The following is a 22,720-nucleotide window of genomic DNA, read 5'->3' as shown; positions in this document are numbered from 1 at the left end:
GACGTGACGTTCCACGTCCCAAGAGCTAGCTTCTGTAGCCGAGGATCGGACCGCCAAGTGCCCTGCCTTCGGCTGCCGCCCAGCTCACAATGCACCCGACCTCTATGGCCCCTCCTATGAGTGGTGAGCCCATTGGAGGGATGACCCACGTTGCCTCTTCGGGCTGTGCTCGGCCGGGCCCCATGGGAACAGGCCCGGCCACCAGGCGCTCGCCATCGTGACCCACCTCCGGGCCTGGCTCCAGAGGGGGGCCCCGGTGACCCGCGTCCGGGCGAGGGAAATCTGGGTCCATGATGTTTCTTCTTCATAAAGGTCTTCGAGCTGCTCTTTGTCTGATCCCTCACCTAGAACCTGTTTGCCTTGGGAGACCCTACCAGGGGGCTTTATGCCCCCGGACAACATAGCTCCTAGGATCATTGGGACACGCAAACTCCTCTACCACGATAAGGTTGCAGCTCAGAGAGCTTCTTAACCGTAAACTCCAATTCTGTAAACATAATTTCCGTATGTTAGCACTTAGTGAATGAATGAATTCATGTGAGAGGGACAAAAGTAAACTCATTTAGCTTTCTGCTGTGATAAAAGACAAAGTGTCCTTGCTGGAGCAAAAGTTTTTTTTTTAGAGTGCAAGATGTGGCTTTGACAATAAAGCAGGACAGTTTTGCGTTCTTAAGATATTTCCAGTCTGCTCTACACTCAAATGACCACACACACACACACACACACACACACACACACACACACACACACGCACACACAAGAATGTTGAACCGTAAGAGGGACTGAAATTCCTCTGGCTACTTAACCTGTTTTTGTGTTGATAATAAGTTATGGAATTAGTTGAAGTCAGCTAGAGACTGCACCATTTGGTTTTTGTTTAATTCCAAACATAAGTTAAATACTGTGCCAGTATAACTCCTTGTTGATTTTTGACAAAGGCAGGTGTTTTAGATTAAACCTGCAGAAGAGCTGAGTGCACAGAATAAAAGTCCATCTGTGGTTATAGACTTGTCTGCTCACAAATGTTATAATAGTCCAGTATATAGTCCAGTATATAGTCCAGTATATATATAGTCCAGTATATAGTCCAGTATATAGTCCAGTATAATAGTCCAGTATATAGTCCAGTATAATAGTCCAGTATATAGTCCAGTTTATAGTCCAGTATATAGTCCAGTATAATAGTCCAGTATAATAGTCCAGTATAATAGTCCAGTATAATAGTCCAGTATAATAGTCCAGTATAATAGTCCAGTATATAGTCCAGTTTATAGTCCAGTATATAGTCCAGTATATAGCCCAGTATACAGTCCAGTATATAGTCCAGTATATAGTCCAGTATATAGTCCAGTATGTATATAGTCCAGTATATAGTCCAGTATATAGTCCAGTATATAGTCCAGTATATAGCCCAGTATATAGTCCAGTATATAGTCCAGTATATAGTCCAGTATATAGTCCAGTATAATAGCCCAGTATATAGTCCAGTATATAGTCCAGTATAATAGTCCAGTATATAGTCCAGAATATAGCCCAGTATATAGTCCAGTATATAGTCCAGTATAATAGTCCAGTATATAGCCCAGTATATAGTCCAGTATATAGTCCAGTATATAGTCCAGTATATAGTCCAGTATATAGCCCAGTGCTGAAGTCTTAACGCAACATTTGATTTGTTCTTTTAGCAATGCAGAGTTTCACCCCGAATCATTCAACCCTTATTGGAAATTCTATGTATTTGCAAAATTATAAACTAGCTGTAGGTTACAATGAAGCAACAAAACTACAACTGTTTAAATAGCTCAACACATCTGAGTGTTTGTATTCTAGTCATCTGTAGAAAGTTTATTGGCAGTATTTGGAAAGTATTTATTATTTACAATGGGTTTAATAATTTGGAGTGCAACTGTATATTCTGTATTTATTTTTTATTATTTTTGAATACAACCCCAAAAAATATTAAATGGTTTAACTTCGAATGCCCATAAACATATTAATAATATTTGTTTCTCATACGTTCTTTCGTTAGGACCACCCCAAATATATTTAGCGCTATGAGTTAGGTGGTGGTGTGCATTGTAACTCTACTTTTTTACACAGCTCATACACACTTGGTTGGTCTGCCAGAGAATAAAAATACAAACCCCAAAAGCAGTGAAGTTATCACGTTGTTTAAATCTTTTTCAACTTAAATGCAATTGAATAGACTGCAAAGACAAGATACTTAACTTTCATTTTTTTTTGCCAATTTATAATTTGATGGCTGCAACATGTTTAAAAAAAGCTGGCACAAGTGGCAAAAAAGACTGAGACAGTGGAAGAATGCTCATCAAATACTTATTTGGAAAATCCCACAGGTGAACAGACTAATTGGGATTAGGTGGGTGCCATGATTGGCTATAAAAGCAGTTTCCATGAAATGCTCACTCATTCACAAACAAGGACAGGGCGAGGGTCACCACTTTTTCAACAAATGCCTGAGCAAATTGTTTAACAACATTTCTCAACCAGCTATTGAGACAAGGAATTTAGGGATTTCACCATCTACACTCTGTAATATCATCAAAAGGTTCAGAGAATCTGGAGAAATCACTGCACGTAAGCAGCAAGGCTCAAAACCAACTTTGAATGCCTGTGACCTTGGATCCCTCAGACGTCAACAAGCAACATCAGTGTGTAAAGGATGTCACCACATGGACTCAGGAAGACTTCAGAAAACCACTGTCAGTGACTACAGTTGGTCGCTTCGCCTGTCAGGGCAAGTTAAAAATCTACTATGCAAAGCGAAAAGCCATTTATCAACAACACCCAGAAATGCAGCCGGCTTCGTTGGGCCTGAGCTCATCTAAGATGGACTGATGCAAAGTGGAAAAGTGTTCTGTGGTCTGACGAGTCCTCATTTCAAATTGTTTTTGCAAACTGTGGGCATAACCGTCTGGACAGTCATAGGCACAAAGTGTGGTAGTCAGCATGTGTGATGGTATGGGGGTTCTAGGGTGAAAGTGTGGTAGTCAGCATGTGTGATGGTATGGGGGTGTATTAGTGATTGTTGTAGGGTGAAAGTGTGGTAGTCAGCATGTGTGATGGTATGGGGGTGTATTAGTGATTGTTGTAGGGTGAAAGTGTGGTAGTCAGCATGTGTGATGGTATGGGGGTGTATTAGTGATTGTTGTAGGGTGAAAGTGTTGTAGTCAGCATGTGTGATGGTATGGGGGTGTATTAGTGATTGTTGTAGGGTGAAAGTGTGGTAGTCAGCATGTGTGATGGTATGGGGGTGTATTAGTGATTGTTGTAGGGTGAAAGTGTGGTAGTCAGCATGTGTGATGGTATGGGGGTGTATTAGTGATTGTTGTAGGGTGAACGTGTTGTAGTCAGCATGTGTGATGGTATGGGGGTGTATTAGTGATTGTTGTAAGGTGAAAGTGTGGTAGTCAGCATGTGTGATGGTATGGGGGTGTATTAGTGATTGTTGTAGGGTGAAAGTGTTGTAGTCAGCATGTGTGATGGTATGGGGGTGTATTAGTGATTGTTGTAGGGTGAAAGTGTGGTAGTCAGCATGTGTGATGGTATGGGGGTGTATTAGTGATTGTTGTAGGGTGAAAGTGTGGTAGTCAGCATGTGTGATGGTATGGGGGTGTATTAGTGATTGTTGTAGGGTGAAAGTGTGGTAGTCAGCATGTGTGATGGTATGGGGGTGTATTAGTGATTGTTGTAGGGTGAAAGTGTGGTAGTCAGCATGTGTGATGGTATGGGGGTGTATTAGTGATTGTTGTAGGGTGAAAGTGTGGTAGTCAGCATGTGTGATGGTATGGGGGTGTATTAGTGATTGTTGTAGGGTGAAAGTGTGGTAGTCAGCATGTGTGATGGTATGGGGGTGTATTAGTGATTGTTGTAGGGTGAAAGTGTGGTAGTCAGCATGTGTGATGGTATGGGGGTGTATTAGTGATTGTTGTAGGGTGAAAGTGTTGTAGTCAGCATGTGTGATGGTATGGGGGTGTATTAGTGATTGTTGTAGGGTGAAAGTGTGGTAGTCAGCATGTGTGATGGTATGGGGGTGTATTAGTGATTGTTGTAGGGTGAAAGTGTGGTAGTCAGCATGTGTGATGGTATGGGGGTGTATTAGTGGTTGTTGTAGGGTGAAAGTGTTGTAGTCAGCATGTGTGATGGTATGGGGGTGTATTAGTGATTGTTGTAGGGTGAAAGTGTTGTAGTCAGCATGTGTGATGGTATGGGGGTGTATTAGTGATTGTTGTAGGGTGAAAGTGTTGTAGTCAGCATGTGTGATGGTATGGGGGTGTATTAGTGATTGTTGTAGGGTGAAAGTGTGGTAGTCAGCATGTGTGATGGTATGGGGGTGTATTAGTGATTGTTGTAGGGTGAAAGTGTTGTAGTCAGCATGTGTGATGGTATGGGGGTGTATTAGTGATTGTTGTAGGGTGAAAGTGTGGTAGTCAGCATGTGTGATGGTATGGGGGTGTATTAGTGATTGTTGTAGGGTGAAAGTGTTGTAGTCAGCATGTGTGATGGTATGGGGGTGTATTAGTGATTGTTGTAGGGTGAAAGTGTGGTAGTCAGCATGTGTGATGGTATGGGGGTGTATTAGTGATTGTTGTAGGGTGAAAGTGTGGTAGTCAGCATGTGTGATGGTATGGGGGTGTATTAGTGATTGTTGTAGGGTGAACGTGTTGTAGTCAGCATGTGTGATGGTATGGGGGTGTATTAGTGATTGTTGTAGGGTGAAAGTGTGGTAGTCAGCATGTGTGATGGTATGGGGGTGTATTAGTGATTGTTGTAGGGTGAAAGTGTTGTAGTCAGCATGTGTGATGGTATGGGGGTGTATTAGTGATTGTTGTAGGGTGAAAGTGTGGTAGTCAGCATGTGTGATGGTATGGGGGTGTATTAGTGATTGTTGTAGGGTGAAAGTGTGGTAGTCAGCATGTGTGATGGTATGGGGGTGTATTAGTGATTGTTGTAGGGTGAAAGTGTGGTAGTCAGCATGTGTGATGGTATGGGGGTGTATTAGTGATTGTTGTAGGGTGAAAGTGTGGTAGTCAGCATGTGTGATGGTATGGGGGTGTATTAGTGATTGTTGTAGGGTGAAAGTGTGGTAGTCAGCATGTGTGATGGTATGGGGGTGTATTAGTGCCCAAGGCATGGCTAACTTACACATCTGTGAAGGCACCATTAATGCTGAAAGGTACATACAGCTTTTGGAGCAACATATGTTGTCATCCAAGCAACGTTATCATGGACGCCCCTGCTTATTTCAGCAAGAAATTGCCAAGCCACGTATTACAACAGCGTGGCTTCATTGTAAAAGAGTGTGGGTACTAGACTGGCCTGCCTGTAGTCCAGACCTGTCTCCCATTGAAAATGTGTGGTGCAATATGAAGCCTAAAATAGCACAACGGAAACCCCGGACTGTTGAACAACATAAGTGAAGTGAAGTGAATTTTTTTATATAGCGCTTTTCTCTACAGACTCAAAGCGCTTTACATAGTGAACCCCAATATCTAAGTTACATTTAAACCAGTGTGAGTGGCACTGGGAGCAGGTGGGTAAAGTGTCTTGCCCAAGGACACAATGGCAGTAACCAGGATGGTGGAAGCAGGAATCGAACTTGGAACCCTCAAGTTGCTGGCATTGCCACTCTAATAACCGAGCTATATCTTTCCATAAGCTGTGCGTCAAGCAAGAATGGGAAAGAATTCCATCTGAAAAGCTTCAAAATTGGTCTCCCAAACGTTTTGCGATCATTTTGTTTTCCATGTTCGTTATTGTGTTCGTCACGCACTAACTTGTTGTGTTGTGTGCATGCTAGCGGCCCCGCCTTTCCACACAAAGACAAAAACACTCATAGAATGCCAAGAAGATTGATGTTTGATTCACATTTGACCATTAATATCCTTAGTCGTAAACTGTAAATACCTGGAGTGCAAACTTAAATGTGTTTGTGTTAGAATTTTATTGGTAAAGATCCTCAGGTTTGTTACAAAGCTATACAAAGTTTCCACGCAATTTGCATTAATTGCAAAAGACAAGAAGTGTTTCTTGAATGAACTCTGCAATGCAAATTAAATAAATACTTTACAAGCGCTCACAAAAGACAATTTGCTGCAGGAAGTTAGAAACAGACATACAGGCCACCTCCACCAGGGTGCAGCCCAGCCCTTGGACTTGTGGGAGTCATGAGTTTTAGCCCATTTGCAAAGTTACATTCTACAAATAAGCTAAACAAACCAAAAAAACTACACATTTTAATTTTTTTTTTAGCCTGAAGTGAATGTTGTCTGTGTTGGCCCTGCGACTTGTCCAGGGTGGGACATCCGGGACCTGAGAGGGACAAGCAATAGAAAATGGATGGATAGAAGTACCAGATAACTGAACATGTTATAATGGAATAACTAAGTATGATGTTGATAACTAATCACTAAGTCATAACACAGGCAGCACGGTGGAGCGGTGGGTGGTACTTATGCCTCACAGCAAGAAGGTCCTTGGTTCGAGTTTGCATGTTCTCCCCGTGACTGCCTGGTTTCTGACCGGCTCCCTCCCACCTCCAAAGACATGCACCTGGGGATAGGCCCCTCCCACCTCCAAAGACATGCACCTGGGGATAGGCCCCTCCCACCTCCAAAGGCATGCACCTGGGGATGGGGCCCGTCCTACCTCCAAAGACATGCACCTGGGATAGGCCCCTCCCACCTCCAAAGACAAACACCTGGGGATAGGCCCCTCCCCCTCCAAAGACAAACACCTGGGGATAGGCCCCTCCCTCCTCCAAAGACATGCACCTGGGGATAGGCCCCTCCCACCTCCAAAGACATGCACCTGGGGATAGGCCCCTCCCACCTCCAAAGACATGCACCTGGGGATAGGCCCCTCCCACCTCCAAAGACATGCACCTGGGGATAGGCCCCTCCCACCTCCAAAGACATGCACCTGGGGATAGGCCCCTCCCACCTCCAAAGACATGCACCTTGGGATAGGCCCCTCCCACTTCCAAAGACATGCACCTGGGGATAGGCCCCTCCCACCTCCAAAGACATGCACCTGGGGATATGCCCCTCCCACTTCCAAAGACATGCACCTGGGGATAGGCCCCTCCCACCTCCAAAGACATGCACCTGGGTATAGGTTGATAGGCAACAGAAAATTGGCCTCAGTGTGTGAATGTTGTCTGTCTGTGTTGGCCCAAGAGCATCTCCAATAGGCTCCAGCCCCCCCGCGACCCCGAAAGGGACAAGCGGTAAAAAATGGATGACTGTGTGGAGGTGCAATAATAAGACAAAGATCAGTCTTTGTATATCATTTTTGTTGTCCTTTTTAAAGCAGTGCAGGTGTGTTTGTATTGTATGACACCTTCAACCCTGTCCTAAGTGCTGTTGAGATGTGCAGTTGTTTTTTATTTGAGAATTCATGCTTCTACAAAGCCAGCCTGTCCCGGGCAGTCTATTTCACTCTGTCATGTTTTTGCCGTTGCAGTGATGGACATAACAGATATCGCTCATGGCAAAACAGACGACGAGGACAAACAACATTTCATCCCTTTTCAGCAGTGAGTGTTTGGATTTGGTCACACTTCTTGTAGCAATGTTTGTGTTAGAATGTCACAGGAAAAGTGCTGATGGAAAAGATGCCAAACAACATTGACTTGATCAAACAATTAGAAACAAGGAGACAAGTTTCCAATGTGCCTGCACAGTGTTGCTTGTACTCTTCCCAAATGATGGTGAAAGTGTTGCTGTTTCAATATTTGTTTTAGGTTCACGCCACAAAATTCTTGAAAAATGTTGACTTTTAGAACTCTTGGAAGAAAAAGCCTTTTTGTTATGACTATGCAGATCTGTGGCGTGGGTGACGGTCTTTCCGCAAACAAATAGTGATTTGATGGAAGTCCCAAATTGTTAATACTAAGCACAACATTCCAGAAAGCCTTTTCTTTTCTTTTGTTTGTCATCAATCATGAGGTTGGCTGCTGCTTTTTCACCCTGATGCACTTTTCCAGGATAGCAATGGAGACCTACATCCGTCAGAGGCAGCTCATCATGTCGCCCCTCATCCCGTCTCGAGTCATAGGAGAGAATGAGCCACTTACTGCGGTTTTCAACAAAGTCATTGCCACGAGGGAGGTCAACCACAAGGGCCAGGGTAAAATGAAACACTCACACAGTTTCTATCCCCTGTGATTTTAGAGGGTCCTTCCAGATTGACCTTTTTGTTTTCAGGCAAATAAATCATGTGTGTGTCGCTTTTTGCTGTCTGCCTCGTTGAACTTCTTTTCCTGTTTGTTGGCAGGATTGTTTGTGACCCTGAAACTGCTCCATGGGGATCTTGCTCAGGTCAGAAAGGACTACCCTCACTTTGTGGACCGCAGCACAGCTATAGTCAGGAAAATGGGCTTTCCAGAAATCATCCTCCCAGGTGACTTAAGTCTTTGTTGCTCGACATTTCTTCTCATTGCCGACGGGACCACAAAAAGAAGGGAACAAACATTCATGGCACATTTACCTGATCTTTTGCTCTCCATTCTCCAGGAAACGTGAGGAACGACATCTACGTAACTTTGCTGCAGGGGGAGTTTGACCGCGGTAAAAAGAAGACGCCCAAGAACGTAGAAGTCATGTTGAGTGTGCACGACGATGAAGGCAATGCCATGGAGGTAACCACCTCCTCGACACATGAATCACAGCTTTCTCAAATCACTAATCCACTTGAAAGTATTCCCTCTACAATAGGGATGATGTTTAAAAGGACAAGGCAAGTTGTTGGAGGCTAACTTCTCTTCTAGTAACCTCAATAATTAAAGGGACGCGGTGCTACTTTGCTTGAGTAGCCTTTTGCTTAAAAAAGGAAAACAACTTTCATATTCCACCAGCAAATTGTTTTCCCTCATTTGAATGTCTTTAAATACACATGATAATTAATGCCACACACTTTAGTGAACAGATAAATGGGCCATTGACATAAGAGTCACTCCAGAACCGCAAAATGGAAGTCCTTTGCGACAGAAGTGTGTGTGTGTGTGTGTGTGTGTGTGTGTGTGTGTGTGTGTGTGTGTGTGTGTGTGTGTGTGTGTGTGTGTGTGTGTGTGTGTGTGTGTGTGTGTGTGTGCCACTACGCTACATGCATGACTTGAGTCCGCCAGCTCACACAGTTACTGTGTCTTACTTTTTACTTAACTTTACAGACTTCATGTCTCCTCTGCAGTACTGTGACACAGAAGTTAAAATGAGCAACATAGAACCTCAGAGAAGAGAAAGGGCCCTCCAGGCATTTCTTCCTTAGTTCTTGAATATCGAGAAAGTGATGGTCTGTAAAGACAAATAGTATTAATGTTAATGAAAGCTAGAGTGGTCATGGATTTGGTGTCCCATTACAAGATCTGGGAGGAGATGAGAAGCTTATCCTGACAGAATATTTGAAGAAGGTACAAAAGACAGCAATATAGGTTAAAGGCCTACAGAAATGAGATGTTCTTATTTAAAGGGGGATAGCAGCTCCATTCTATGTCTCATACTTCATCATTTAACGATATTGCCATATTTTTGCGGAAAAGATTTAGTAGAGAACATCCACGATAAAGTTCACAACTTTTGGTGCTGATAAAAAAGCCTTGCCTGTACCGGAAGTAGCAGACGATGTGCGCGTGATGTCACGGGTTGTGGAGCTCCTCACATCTGAACATTGTTTACAATCATGGCCACCAGCAGCGAGAGCGATTCGGACTGAGAAAGCGACGATTTCCCCATTAATTTGAGCGAGGATGAAAGATTCGTAGATGAGGAAAGTGAGAGTGAAGGACTAGGGAAAAAAAATACTATACAGTGTGAGCGATTCAGATGTTATTGGACAAATTTACGAGGATAATTGTGGAAAATACCTTATGTGCTTATTGTGTTACTAGTGTTTTAGTGAGATTATATGGTCGTACCTGTACAACCTGAAAGTCGGCTCCACACCTTTCTTCAGCACCAGTCGACGGGTGGTGGCGATGTCCATCTTTGCCCTTCGCAAGGGACCCTCTTCGAAACACGATCTTTTGAAATGATCGCTCATAATACACTGTACTTGGTGGGTGTGGTCCAATCCAACCGTGTTCGCTTGACCACTCTGTTCCATAATAAAGCTTCACCGTCATCTTTCGGGAATGTAAACAATGAAACACCGGCTGTGTTTGTGTTGCTAAAGGCGGCCGCAATACACCGCTTCCCACCTACAGCTTTCTTCTTTGACGTCTCCATTATTCATTGAACAAATTGCAAAAGATTCAGCAACACAGATGTCCAGAATACTGTGGAATTTTGTGATGAAAACAGACGACTCAATAGCTGGGAACGATGCTGGAACAAAATGTCCTCTACAATGCGTGACGTCACGTTCAGGCGTCATCATGCCGTGACGTTTCAGCAGGATGCTTCGGCGCGAAATTTAAAATTGCAATTTAGTAAACTAAAGCGGCCGTATTGGCATGTGTTGCAATGTTAATATTTCATCATTGATATATAAACTATCAGACTGCGTGGTGGCTAGTAGTGGCTTTCAGTAGGCCTTTAAAGGAACTACAGTAGACCCCACTAATGTGACAAAGTTAAATGAAATAATTGTCTAAGAACACTAGTAGTCCTCTTTTTATTATAGCATCATTCAATTATTGGATTTCATATTTTTGTTTGTGTATTTTAAATGTCCTTCATGTGTTTTGTGTCCACTGAGTAACTTAGGAGTATAATAATATTTATTTTAGCTATGAGATCAGACTTACAATAAAACTTCTAGGAATGCAATAACCCGAGGACTACCTGCATTCATCTGTCTCTCCAACAAGCAGGCACAGGGGGGTTTCGCACAAAAGTGTCTTTTTAGGAGCAGTGGCATTTAAAAGAGAGTTGTACACAACATGTTTAAATAGGCGCTCCACGCTCCAACTCTCCATCAGTGTTGGGGTCCCTGGCCTGGAAAATGCTGATGACCCCTGCTCTAAAGTCAAGTGCAAATGCCTTCCAACTGTAGTAATAACATCTCAGGGAAGTTTATAACCCCTAACACATTTTAGGTGTGCAGAAGAGCTACAGAAGTATATCTGCTGCTTCTATCAATGCTACCATATCCAATTGTCTTATTCCTGTCACATGTACTAATTTGCATTTCAAATCCCATTTCTTAGAGCGCAATATTTCCTGGCGCTGGTTACGATGGAATCACAGAGTACAAGTCCGTCATTTACTACCAAGTCAAGCAGCCTTGTTGGAATGAGACTGTGAAGGTAAGCTTGTCATGGGTAGGCCTGGGGTTGATGTCGAATAAGTCAATTAACTGAACAATAAATACTATTTAGGTTGGTAATTTTCTTGTGTTGATACCCGCCATGTGCATGCGTGTTTACGGGCTTCTATAGCATTCACTCTTTGCAACGGTTTCATCTGCTGCGTGTGTTTGTACCACAGGGGAATGAATACACGGGGGTGAATACTTTTCTCAATCATTCTTTGTCTTTGTGTGGAGGGGGGGGGTCGCTCGCATCAAACAGTGCAACAAGTTAGCCTGTGACAAACACAGTTGCAACAATGCAGTACAACATGTTCGCACAACCAAATACCACTGCACCAGTGTGGCAATATTACTTTTAAACCTTTGAGACTATCAACACTCAGGAGACAGTTTGCCAAATTTGTGAAATAATTGTGCCAACAAAAAAAAAAGAGAGAAGGACAAACTTGCATTCTCCCTTGAAAAGCAGATGCGGAGCGTTTGTGTGGACAGTGCGCACACGCTGAGGTGCTGCGTGAACAAAGTAGTGTGGGCTCACATAAAGTGGGGTTCAAATCACTGCGTCGCCAAATACATGATGCCCTTTAATACTGTAAGGAGCTAGAGATCAATGAGAGGTGGTCCCCAGCTGAAGACCCTGCAGCAAAACCTTTCCTGGTATGCGGTCAGGCTTAGGCCTGCCTCAGGGAAGAGGACGCCCCTGCCATGAAAAGTCCACCACAGGCAGGGTGGAGGTGTGACAGGCCTAAGGCCCAGCGGCAAAACCACCTTGCTGTAATTCAAATGTTGACAAGCTGCCATTTCAAACTTCTGACCGACATTTGTCATGTTGGTGTTCCTCGCTCTGAATCTGCCAGACAAGCTAAAGTTTTTTTGCATACGAGTTGTTCAACATCCGCTTTTACTGTAGTGTTTATATTGATACTCTGCATTTTGTTTTTAAAGTTGAGTGTCAGTGAAGTAATGTCCAACTAGACCTTGGCCTACATGTTCAATATGGAAGTGCGTCAATACTTTATTTAGTCGTCTTTTTTATTGTTTTGCTTGTGTGTATTTGAGGGCGCACCACCGCCTCCTTAACAGACCAAACCTCTTTCATTTGCTTTGGGTTGCAAACTTTTGCGAACAGACAGTATTTTCTTTGAAATGATTTATCTGTTTGATTTTGAGATTTAAAAGTTTACATTCAAGTTACAATTCCAAAATTGAATTGGGGCGGTATAGCCCGGTTGGTAGAGTGGCCGTACCAGCAACTTTAGGGTTGCTGGTTCGATTCCCGCTTCTGCCATCCTAGTCACTGCCGTTGTGTTCTTGGGCAAGACACTTTACCCACCTGCTCCCAGTGCCACCTACACTGGTTTAAACGTAAGTTAGATATTGGGTTTCACTATGTAAAGCGCTTTGAGTCACCAGAGAAAAGCGCTATATAAATATAATTCAATTCAAATTTTAAAATTTATGAGAAATAAATTTTTTGCATTTGAAAAGGTATACTTGTAGTATTATTATTATTATTGGTATGTATTATTATTGCATTAGTGGTTAATTTGGCCCAAAATACTATTGACAAGAATATTGTTTATCCGCAATGATTTGTAGGTCAGTATATGTTGAAGCACTAGTCTTGGGCCGTCATGTAAGTTCGAGCATGAAACTCCTTCATTTTAATTGGGTTGTCAAATAGAATTACTCCCACTGTGTGTTATAAAATCACCTTGACGAGTCAGAAGCCATCTTTAAAACACATGTTATTCATATCTAGTCATGTATTTTGCAATCTTAATTTTTGGATGTAATTAGTTTTTGTTCTCCACAAGGTGACAATTCCCATCGAAGACGTGTGCCGCTGTCACCTGAGGGTGATGTTTCGACATAGATCATCTCAGGACTGTGAGTCACTGTGACTTATTTGTATGACCAACACCCACGTGTGATCCCTCCATCTTGGGAAATAGAGCTCATCAGATGCTCCTCTGTTATCCTTCAGCGAGGGACAAATCAGAAAAACCCTTTGGTATGGCTTTTGTCCGTCTTATGAGAGGAGACGGGACGACGCTGAGGGATGGAAGGCATGAACCTATCGTCTACAAGGTAGTTCAAAGTGCAGATTCATGTTTTTGTGTATTGGGTTAATGTAAGTAAATATCAGCACTGACAGTGGGCAGGTTCATTATCATGAAACCTTTCAATCTTGAATGGATTAAGACTCATCCCCTATTTGACACATTTCTTCTTAGGTGGATGTGAAAAAGACAGAAGATGCAAAAGTATATCTGACCTTGCCAGGGACCTGGGCTGAAGTAGAAGAAAAGGAGAAGCAAACGGGGAAGCAGTTCCACCATTCTGGAGTGATCACCGTCACCAAGGACAGCTTCCAGATTGCCACGCTTACCTGCTCTACTAAACTCACCCAGAATGGTAGCATGGCATATTGTTTTCAATTCCAAATGTTTAAACCGTGATCTGGATATTCATGTCAAATGTCTGACGTCCACAAGTCATTTTGGAGATGAAACGGCGTGTAAAATGGATAGCGACACACAGTTGAGCTGCTGTGGACAGGTTGATTATCATGAATGTATGCATCATGATTTTAGAGCTACTGTCATTTGCATTCCAAAGGATAAAACACTCTGACTTTTGCTCCCTATATATTTTACTTGTGGTGTCCCATCAGGGGTCGCTACGTGTGTCCTTTGCATCTTCCCCTGTCCATCCTACTACTTGCATCTGGAAACTTCCCATCTGGTCTTCCCCTTCTTCTCCTCCTTGCAGCCCCACATCCGGCATCATTTTATCTATGTCGTCTTCCCTTCCCACATAGTCACAAGCATCTCTAACTTTGTCTCCCAGACATAATTGCGTGGGCTGTTCCTCTGATCTGCTTGTTTCTAATCCTGTCCAACCAAAATGGAAGCAGCTTCAGCTCTACCACCTCTTTTGGTTAGATACTGGTTCCACCAGGTGTTGCACGTCTTCTCATTCTTTTAAGGTTGACCACTCAAAGATGATGTCATCCATATTTTTCCTCATCACAAATAAAAACATTTATTGACTGACAACAGACACGCCATGCACATCAATCACAGACAATAGCAGGAATATCAACAACAACTCTTAACTCAGCTTTAAGATCAACTTGACATACGGCCTACTCTAAATTCCACCGAGTGTGTGTCCGTGGCGGCTCGCTCAAATACGACTGATAATGCCGCTGCTGCTTTCCACTCGCAATGTGTCAGCCTCCACAATTGCACTGCTTGTCCAAACGTTTTACCTCCTTTGAAGAAAATAATCATGTGTCCATTTACCCGAATCTCAGCAGTTTTGCATTGATACGGGTGGAGCGGAACAAGCATTACAACTATAGCCGGTCATTGTTATGTTACTTAGCCATGTTAAAAGCATGAAAAAGGACTGTTGTGTAATGCACTGCACTTAATTGCAAACAGCTTGTTTGTCAGGGACCACGCAGCAGGCAGACACAACCAATCGCAAATGCACTCCGGAGGCTACCTCTTCCACATCCATGCAAAAGAAAATGTTTACTGCCAAAACCACGTCATTAGTGTCAATCTAACTCTTAAAGTTGACTAGTCTGTGCAAGTCCAAGGTCTAACTTTCCCCAAACGACAGATACTCTTTTGTCACAAATAACTTCTGCAACTACTTTCCCTTTACAGTATATTCATCCATATACTTCTAAATTTTAACTGACATCTTTAATAATCTTTAGTGGACCTACTTGGCCTGTTGAACTGGAGATCTAACCCCAAAGATCTTGAGCAGACCTTACAGAGGCTGATGGAGGTCGAAGGGGGGGAGATAGTCAAAGTGAGTGCTCTGCACTGCAAATGTCACACTTCATGTTGATGATGCTGCTGTATATTAGATATATTTGTGTGCCATTTTTATATTATGCCACTTTTACAATACGTTTCTGTTTTATTCACAGTTTCTTCAGGACACCCTTGATGCTCTGTTCAACATCATGATGGACACCTCAGAAAAAGATACCTATGACACTCTGGTGTTCAACGCTTTGGTTAGTTTTTGCTATAATTCTTACCATCAATGATGAGATGCCACTTGTTCATAGAGTGGATGTCCCTAGATTGAGCTCATGTGAGAATCTCTTTGGTTTCTTTAGGTTTTCATAATCACACTTATTGGCGACATCAAGTTCCAGCACTTTAACCCTGTCCTTGAAACCTACATCAACAAGCATTTCAGTGCTACTTTGGCGTACATGTGAGTCTCTCCCACCTTCAGTTGTTTGCAACATGAGGTTCTGTTTTCTTCTGATCTGATCCACCACATACTTCATTGTGTGATTAGCAGCAGAACTAAAGTCAGGCGTGTTTTTTCAGGAAACTAACTAGAGTGCTCAACTACTATGTGGGTCATGCAGAGGAGGCTGCCTTGACTGAGAATCTCTATGCAGCACTAAAGGCTCTTAAGTATTTGTTCAGGTTTATTGTCCAGTCTCGCATCCTCTACCTAAGGTAGGTAGGTGAGGACCAATTTTGTCTGGTAAGAAGGTCTTGTAATGTCGTCTGTCTTGACAGGTTCTATGGCAACAGTGAAGACGGCGACGCCTTCTTCAACTCAATTCGCTCTCTTTTCCTGTCATTCAACGCTCTCATGGACAGACCACTGGATGAGGGAGTGAAAATAAAGGTCAGATATGTCATTGACAGGTTTTTTTTACACCCATCCAAAGCTTGAAAGTATTTCACTATGCATGCAGGGAGAAAGTAGTTTCCAATAAATGCAGTCATAAAATATGATTAATCAAGTTATTAAATGGTTTCACAATGGTCAATATTATTGTCAGCAAGTTGAGGAAAAGCTGTACTTGAAGTCCTTCATAGTTTACTGTTTATATTATCGTGCTCTGACTTGATCACAACCAACTCAATGTTTTTCAGGGGGCAATATTGAAATACCTCCCCAGCATTATTAATGACATCCAATCTGTGTTTGATCCTGTGGAACTAAGGTAATTCTCTAGAAGGGTTGCACTGCTAGAAATGACATTTTTATTTCCAAGCAGATTAGATTTTTTTTACCTTCCTTTTGTCAACAACATGTTATGAGTGTAATGTAACAATATATGTTCTTCCAGCATTCTGCTTTCAAAGTTTATCGAGAGCATTCCTGACTCTCAGCTGGTGCGTCAGAAGCTGGGCTGCATGTGCAAAATAGTGGAGAGTGACCTTTTCATGCAGCCAGGTAGGAGTTTGCACGCTGGAAGCCACATAGTGGCATTTTCCACTAAATGGAATGCAAACGCGCTCACATACAACTTTGTCACATCTCCTCTAGGAAATAGAAATGTGTCATTCTGTCACCACTTTTTCTCTCCTTTTGTCCCCACAGATTGTCGAGATGTGCTGCTGCCACTCGTCGCTGACCAGCTGAGCGGGCAGCTGGATGACCACTCCTGTAAGCCCGACTACGAGGCCTGTGTCCAACTGCTTAGCACCGTCTTGGACATTTTGGATCGCAAGGATGTGGTAATTGCTCATGTTAACACAGATGAAAGTAGGAGAGTTTCAGAAGCATCTCGTTAAAACAAGATCACATGCATACAGGGCCAAGGTTTACACCGACACAGATAGAAGACACTAAACATGAACAGGCTGTATAGTAAAAGTCTTGCGGATCCACTAAATAATTCAGCCTCAATGCTGTTGAATATGTAAAAACAATGTTTTCTTCCTATTGTTTGACTACTGAAAGACAAACAATTAGGGACGGCGTGGCACGGTGGGGGAGTGGCCGTGCGCAACCCGAGGGTCCCTGGTTCAATCCCCACCTAGTACCAACCTCGTCACGTCCGTTGTGTCCTGAGCAAGACACTTCACCCTTGCTCCTGATGGGTGCTGGTTAGCTCCCTCCATCAGTGTGTGAATGTGGAAGTAGTGTCAAAGCGCTTTGAGTACCTTGAAGGTAGAAAAGTGCTCTACAAGTACAACCCCTTCATCATTTAATTGCACATACACGCATATTCTGCCTCTACTGTCAGGACACCATTTTCAGAGGGAATTACAGTTTCTAGCTTATGTTGTGATCTTGTAATTATTATTTTCCACTCTTGTCTGACTGCTAGGCAAATTTAGTACTTGCGCTGAACTAATGTGCCTTCCCAAAAAAAGCCTCCATGTATGTGTGTGCAGGGTCCAACCAGGGGGCATGTTCAGCTGATCATGGAGCGGCTTCTTCGCAGGGTTAATCGCAGTGTCATCAGCATGGACAAGTCCTCCCTCCTCATTGTAAGTACATGTACACAATAAGGTCTTGTGCAAAATAGAGAAAATGCTAAATACTGTATAATTATTCCACCCTGGAAATAAAGCAGCTTCAAATCAAATCAATGACATTCTTAGCCATAACGAGTCTATAGAAGCATTTCAAAACTGTACAGGTAAAAAAAAGAAAATAAACCTATTATCGTGTAAAAGTCATTCATATCAAACATAACTGAACTTCAAATGTGAAACTAATATGTGACATAAACTTATTACATGCAAAGTGGAATATGTTGAGCCTTTATTTCTTAAGTTTTTGATGATAATTGTTTCAGTTTGTGAAACCCCCAAATTTTCTGAGACTTTCAATTCCAGGTTTTTATAAGCTGGAAGCCACAATCATCAACTTTATAGCAAAAGAAGACTCCATATATCTTGAGGTGCATTTTATGAGCTATTTCATATGTTAATTTCACTTTGTAAATCTAATTACCGGAACATACCAACTTTTAGGGGACGGCGTGGCAAAGTTGGGAGAGTGGCCGTGCCAGCAATCTGAGGGTTGCTGGTTCAATCCCCACCTTTGCCATTCTAGTCATGTCAATTGTGTCCTTGAGCAAGACACTTCATTCTTGCTCCTGATGGGTGGTGGTTAGCGCCTTGCATGGCAGCTCCCTCCATCAGTGTGTGAATGTGGAAATAGTGTCGAAGCGCTTTGAGTTCCTTAAAAAATGTAGGAAAGCGCTATACAAGTATAACCCATTTTCCATTTTTTTGCACAATATAATGATTTTTTTTTTTAGTTTAATCTGTATTTGCTTGAAGGAATACAAAGGGAGATGGAACAACATATTAACACTTGTTTATATTTGCTAAAATACAAAATACAACAGGTGCCTTAAATGTTATGTGTTGGTGTTTTGTTGTGAATTGATTTAAGTATTATTTCTTTGGCAGGGTCACTATTTAGCCTGCATGACAGCTATCCTGAAGCAGATGGATGACATGCATTATGCACACTATATCGGCACCTTTAAAACCAGGCAGGACATCATGGTAAGTATTCTGCTCTTGCCAGCTACAAACACAGCTCTCACCACTCATGTCCACAGGATGCAGAACACCAGCAAAACCTAACTTCTATCTGCCGTCAGCAATCCCCAACGCTGTTCTGTTAATATCGTACACTTTTACAAGATCTGGCGAATCCACGCACAATTATGTGATTAAGTCAACACTGCAGAAGGTCTCCAGCTTTGCTGTCCATCAATACTCACAAACGGCCACGTCTGGGACGGCATTGACTTGACTTTACTCGTAAATGTTTTGCCTTGCAGAACGACACCTCTCTTTTTTTTTTTAAGTAACAACACAACAGCAACATCATCCCTAGAAAGCGTTGTACACACACACACACACACACACACACACACATGCACACAAGTGCCACGAAGCACGCTCCTGCTTCCCCGAGCCCCCAATCACCCTGCATTTGACACATATGCGCACATAGCTGCCAGGGATATGCCTGTATATTATTCTTTAATTTTGGACCTTTAGAATCAGGATCTGGGTGAGCAGTGTGAAATTACGTCTGACAACCTTTGACAAGTTTACTTCATGTCCGTCCCCGCCCATCAGGACGTGTCAGAGTGTGAAATCCAATTTGCCCTGAGAATAAAAGGGATCATTAATTTAGTGTTTGTGCATGACTTTCTGTCCAACACTGAATTGATCCAGCGAGTTTGCAGCGACTGGCTAAAATAGAAGCTTTGAGTGCATTTATGGCATGGATCCGGAACGACAACGCCATGGCGGCGCCGTACAGCTGGCGGTGGAAATGGACACATTAACTTGAATAAAAAGGGAAAGAGTCTGTCGCCGTGGCGATCACGCCTCGCAGCAAATCAGGCGTCACTGAAACAACTGGACAGCAAAAGTGAAGTGAAGTGAATTATATTTATATAGCGCTTTTCTCAAGTGACTCAAAGCGCTTTACATAGTGAAAGCCAATATCTAAGTTACATTTAAAACCAGTGTGGGTGGCACTGGGAGCAGGTGGGTGAAGTGTCTTGCCCAAAGACACAACGGCAGTGACTAGGATGGTACAAGCTGGGATCGAACCTGCAACCCTCAAGTTGCTGGCACGGCCGCTCTACCAACCGAGCTATACCGGACTTTATTCCAGGCCAGATAGTCCAAATGTTGACAGCGATGTCATGACGAGGATGCCAGTGCGTCTTTATCACAGAAAACGATGAACACATGATTGGTCCTTGACAGGCAGCAATGCCAACTTTTGGATGTAACATGTTTCTCAGATTGGAGCACACTCAGAATTATTGTTCTTGTTCTCAGGACTTCCTCATGGAGACATTCATCATGTTCAAGGACCTCATGGGGAAAGTCTTTCCTGCTGACTGGATGATCATGAACCTGGTCCAGATGCAGGTCTTTCTGAGGGCCATCAGCCAGTACTCTGATGTCCTCAACATGTATTTTTTGGACCAGGCACATTTTCAACTACAGGTGTGTTTTGCCTTTGACAGTGTTGCTTGGTTTGCATTCAAACATCTTGTTAATTTTCTGATGAGGCAATTTTATGACAATTATTTGAAATATCTGCACCGTTCACAGCTTTGGAATAATTACTTTCATCTGACGGTGGCATTCCTCACTCATAAGACACTTCAACTGGAATCTTTCTCCCAAGAGAAACGCAACAAGATCTTGAACAAGTAAGATCTTTGTATTCATTTTTGTAACTCATGCCATCTACTTTTGCTGTGCGATACCAAGTTGTGTAAAGCTCACTCACTCCTTGACACCTTAAGGACACAAAGTTGTCAGCCCGTGGCTTTGAGCTCATTTGCTAGCACTGCTCGACTTAACCCTCAATTAGTGGACATCACATGCACAACACAACCAAATGATTGTCCATCCACTACTATGGCTTTGATTTTTTTGCTTTGCAGGATGCAAGCCACAGCTAATGTTCCCATACCTTCTGGACTTATAAAAGTTTAGAACTGGACCTAACAACCTCATTGCAATCATCTTTTTGTGTTAAATTGCTTAACGCTTTCACTTTGTAACTTAGTTTAAAATAGAGAAAAACAATTTACATCTGGGCTGTTTGCAACCCTTCTGCAGATGCCTGGAGCTAGTGCCAACTTTATTAAGCATGACATCTCACCCTCTTACAGCTTTTGGGGTGTAAAGAAGTTATACGTAACATGTACATTCATTTTTATGTTCATCCATTTCCTACCGCTTATTCCCTTTTGGGGTGGCGGGGGGCGCTGGCGCCTATCTCAGCTACAATCGGGCGGAAGGCGGGGTACACCCTGGACAAGTCGCCACCTCCTCGCTGGGCCAACACAGATAGACAGACAACATTCACACTCACATTCACACACTAGGGCCAATTTAGTGTTGCCAATCAACCTATCCCCGGGTGCATGTCTTTGGAGGTGGGAGGGGCCTATCCCCAGGTGCATGTCTTTGGAGGTGGGAGGGGCCTATCCCCAGGTGCATGTCTTTGGAAGTGGGAGGAAGCCGGAGTACCCGGAGGGAACCCACGCAGTCACGGGGAGAACATGCAAACTCCACACAGAAAGATCCCGAGCCTGGATTTGAACCCAGGACTGCAGGAACTTCGTACTGTGAGGCAGACGCACTAACCCCTCTGCCACCGTGAAGCCTCATTTTTATGTTGTTAACTAATAACTGCATTTTGGATAGCTAGAAGTAGCTAGCATTAAATGTATATTCTGTCGTAAGAACGAGACTGTTAGTTGTTAGTTTCTTTTCTGGGACTCCTTTTTCTCTATGTGCACTATACTCCAGGTGTGCAAAGCAGCTGGCATTTGTCTTTTATGAGGGGGAAATTATTCCAGTAAAATTCAAATAGGCTTTTTTGCGTTACACTTGTAATTTCCATCACAGTGTAAGTATTCTTTAAGTATCCATTATAATAATTATGGACATGCAATATTGGTTGATGTTTTGTTGTACCCACATTGAGAAGGTAGCATAAACTTTTTTTCTCTACTACTGAGTCAGGCCAATGCACATCATTTTTCCCTTTGTGTTTGTTAGTTGCTTTACAGTGAGGTGCTTGGGTTGTTGCCAATACAGCTGATTGAAGCTGACTTGCAGGGGCAGAACTTGATGATTTGGTGTTGGTGGGGGTTTGGTCTACAGTACCAGGAGAGGATGTCTGTAGATGTTGACAGATGTTTTGTACCTCTGATTTTTGCACAGGTTACATATCACTTTGGTTTATATCTGCAAAACTGACAGACTGTAAAATGCTTCCACACAGAACTTGAGCTAGTTTTTTTTTTTTTAGGAGGACCATGAGATGGCTCATCAGCAGCCACACTCTTCTATTTGCTTGCCCGAGTCTATGTGGAGAGTTTCAGCTAAGTTAATGAGTGATGGGAAGCTCTGCTAAGGCTAGCAAGCGTATAGCTTACATCTTGCTGTGTGCAAAAGACAAGAACAACTTAAACATACCAAATAACTACAACAAGTGCATCCAAGTCGACACAACTAGGCAAGCCTTGTTTTAATCTTTTTTACCGAACGCTAATTTCACACTCTCATCAGTCTGTGGTCTAAATGACTGAGGTAACAGAAACAAAACTGGAGAACACCTAATGAGCAGTGGGTAGATACGTAAAGGCTATGGCTGTCAAAGTTAACGCGATGACGTGTTAACTATAAGTTCCTCTAACAGCGATCATTTTCGTTGCGTGCGATTAACTTCTTTGACTCTCACCCCGTTCCGTAGTTTGTGGAAATGTGTAATGGCGTCCAGTTACTTTTGAGCCACAGGCTGGAAAAGAGTTAGCAGAAGTGTAGAAAGAAGAGGGGACACCTTATGGAAACCTTCCATCCAAAGCCACGTCTTGTCATTCTCCGTACAAGACAAGACAACATTGGAGGGACCGCTGAGCCTGCAGAATGGGGGGGCTTCACGTCCCTCTTTGGATTACACTTAAGTGCATTGAAAACATAAAGTGTCCATTGTTACTCGGACTGCTTTAGTGGGATGGAATACAAGCTCAGCAGAAACAAAGATAAAAGAGAAAACAAATCAGAAGTCACTTTTATCGGGCAAAAACAACATTTCTGGTTTCTCTTCAAATACAAATAATATCAAGATAATACTTGAAGGAGATACACTA

General features: G+C 42.9%; 1 protein-coding gene across 5 annotated transcripts in view; it reads left to right on the top strand.

The window, feature by feature from the left end:
• dock5 (dedicator of cytokinesis 5) overlaps positions 1 to 22,720 on the top strand; it is a 94,465-nt gene that overhangs the window by 38,104 nt on the left and 33,641 nt on the right. For all 5 annotated transcript variants that reach the window (XM_061907243.1, XM_061907242.1, XM_061907244.1 and 2 more), the window contains 20 exons: positions 7,486 to 7,558; positions 8,009 to 8,151; positions 8,299 to 8,424; positions 8,538 to 8,662; positions 11,168 to 11,266; positions 13,089 to 13,161; positions 13,259 to 13,362; positions 13,509 to 13,689; positions 15,008 to 15,105; positions 15,227 to 15,316; positions 15,422 to 15,522; positions 15,642 to 15,776; positions 15,840 to 15,951; positions 16,203 to 16,273; positions 16,400 to 16,506; positions 16,654 to 16,790; positions 17,454 to 17,549; positions 18,483 to 18,581; positions 19,884 to 20,054; positions 20,163 to 20,263. In XM_061907243.1, coding sequence (XP_061763227.1) covers positions 7,486 to 7,558; positions 8,009 to 8,151; positions 8,299 to 8,424; positions 8,538 to 8,662; positions 11,168 to 11,266; positions 13,089 to 13,161; positions 13,259 to 13,362; positions 13,509 to 13,689; positions 15,008 to 15,105; positions 15,227 to 15,316; positions 15,422 to 15,522; positions 15,642 to 15,776; positions 15,840 to 15,951; positions 16,203 to 16,273; positions 16,400 to 16,506; positions 16,654 to 16,790; positions 17,454 to 17,549; positions 18,483 to 18,581; positions 19,884 to 20,054; positions 20,163 to 20,263 — 2,242 coding nt within the window. The remainder of the gene's footprint in view (positions 1 to 7,485; positions 7,559 to 8,008; positions 8,152 to 8,298; positions 8,425 to 8,537; positions 8,663 to 11,167; positions 11,267 to 13,088; positions 13,162 to 13,258; positions 13,363 to 13,508; positions 13,690 to 15,007; positions 15,106 to 15,226; positions 15,317 to 15,421; positions 15,523 to 15,641; positions 15,777 to 15,839; positions 15,952 to 16,202; positions 16,274 to 16,399; positions 16,507 to 16,653; positions 16,791 to 17,453; positions 17,550 to 18,482; positions 18,582 to 19,883; positions 20,055 to 20,162; positions 20,264 to 22,720) is intronic.

The sequence above is a fragment of the Nerophis ophidion genome, linkage group LG07, assembly GCF_033978795.1.
Source record: "Nerophis ophidion isolate RoL-2023_Sa linkage group LG07, RoL_Noph_v1.0, whole genome shotgun sequence".
In the NCBI taxonomy this organism is placed as follows: domain Eukaryota; kingdom Metazoa; phylum Chordata; class Actinopteri; order Syngnathiformes; family Syngnathidae; genus Nerophis; species Nerophis ophidion.
The sequence above is the reverse complement of the archived record's forward strand: the minus strand, read 5'-3'. Positions and strand labels throughout refer to the sequence as shown.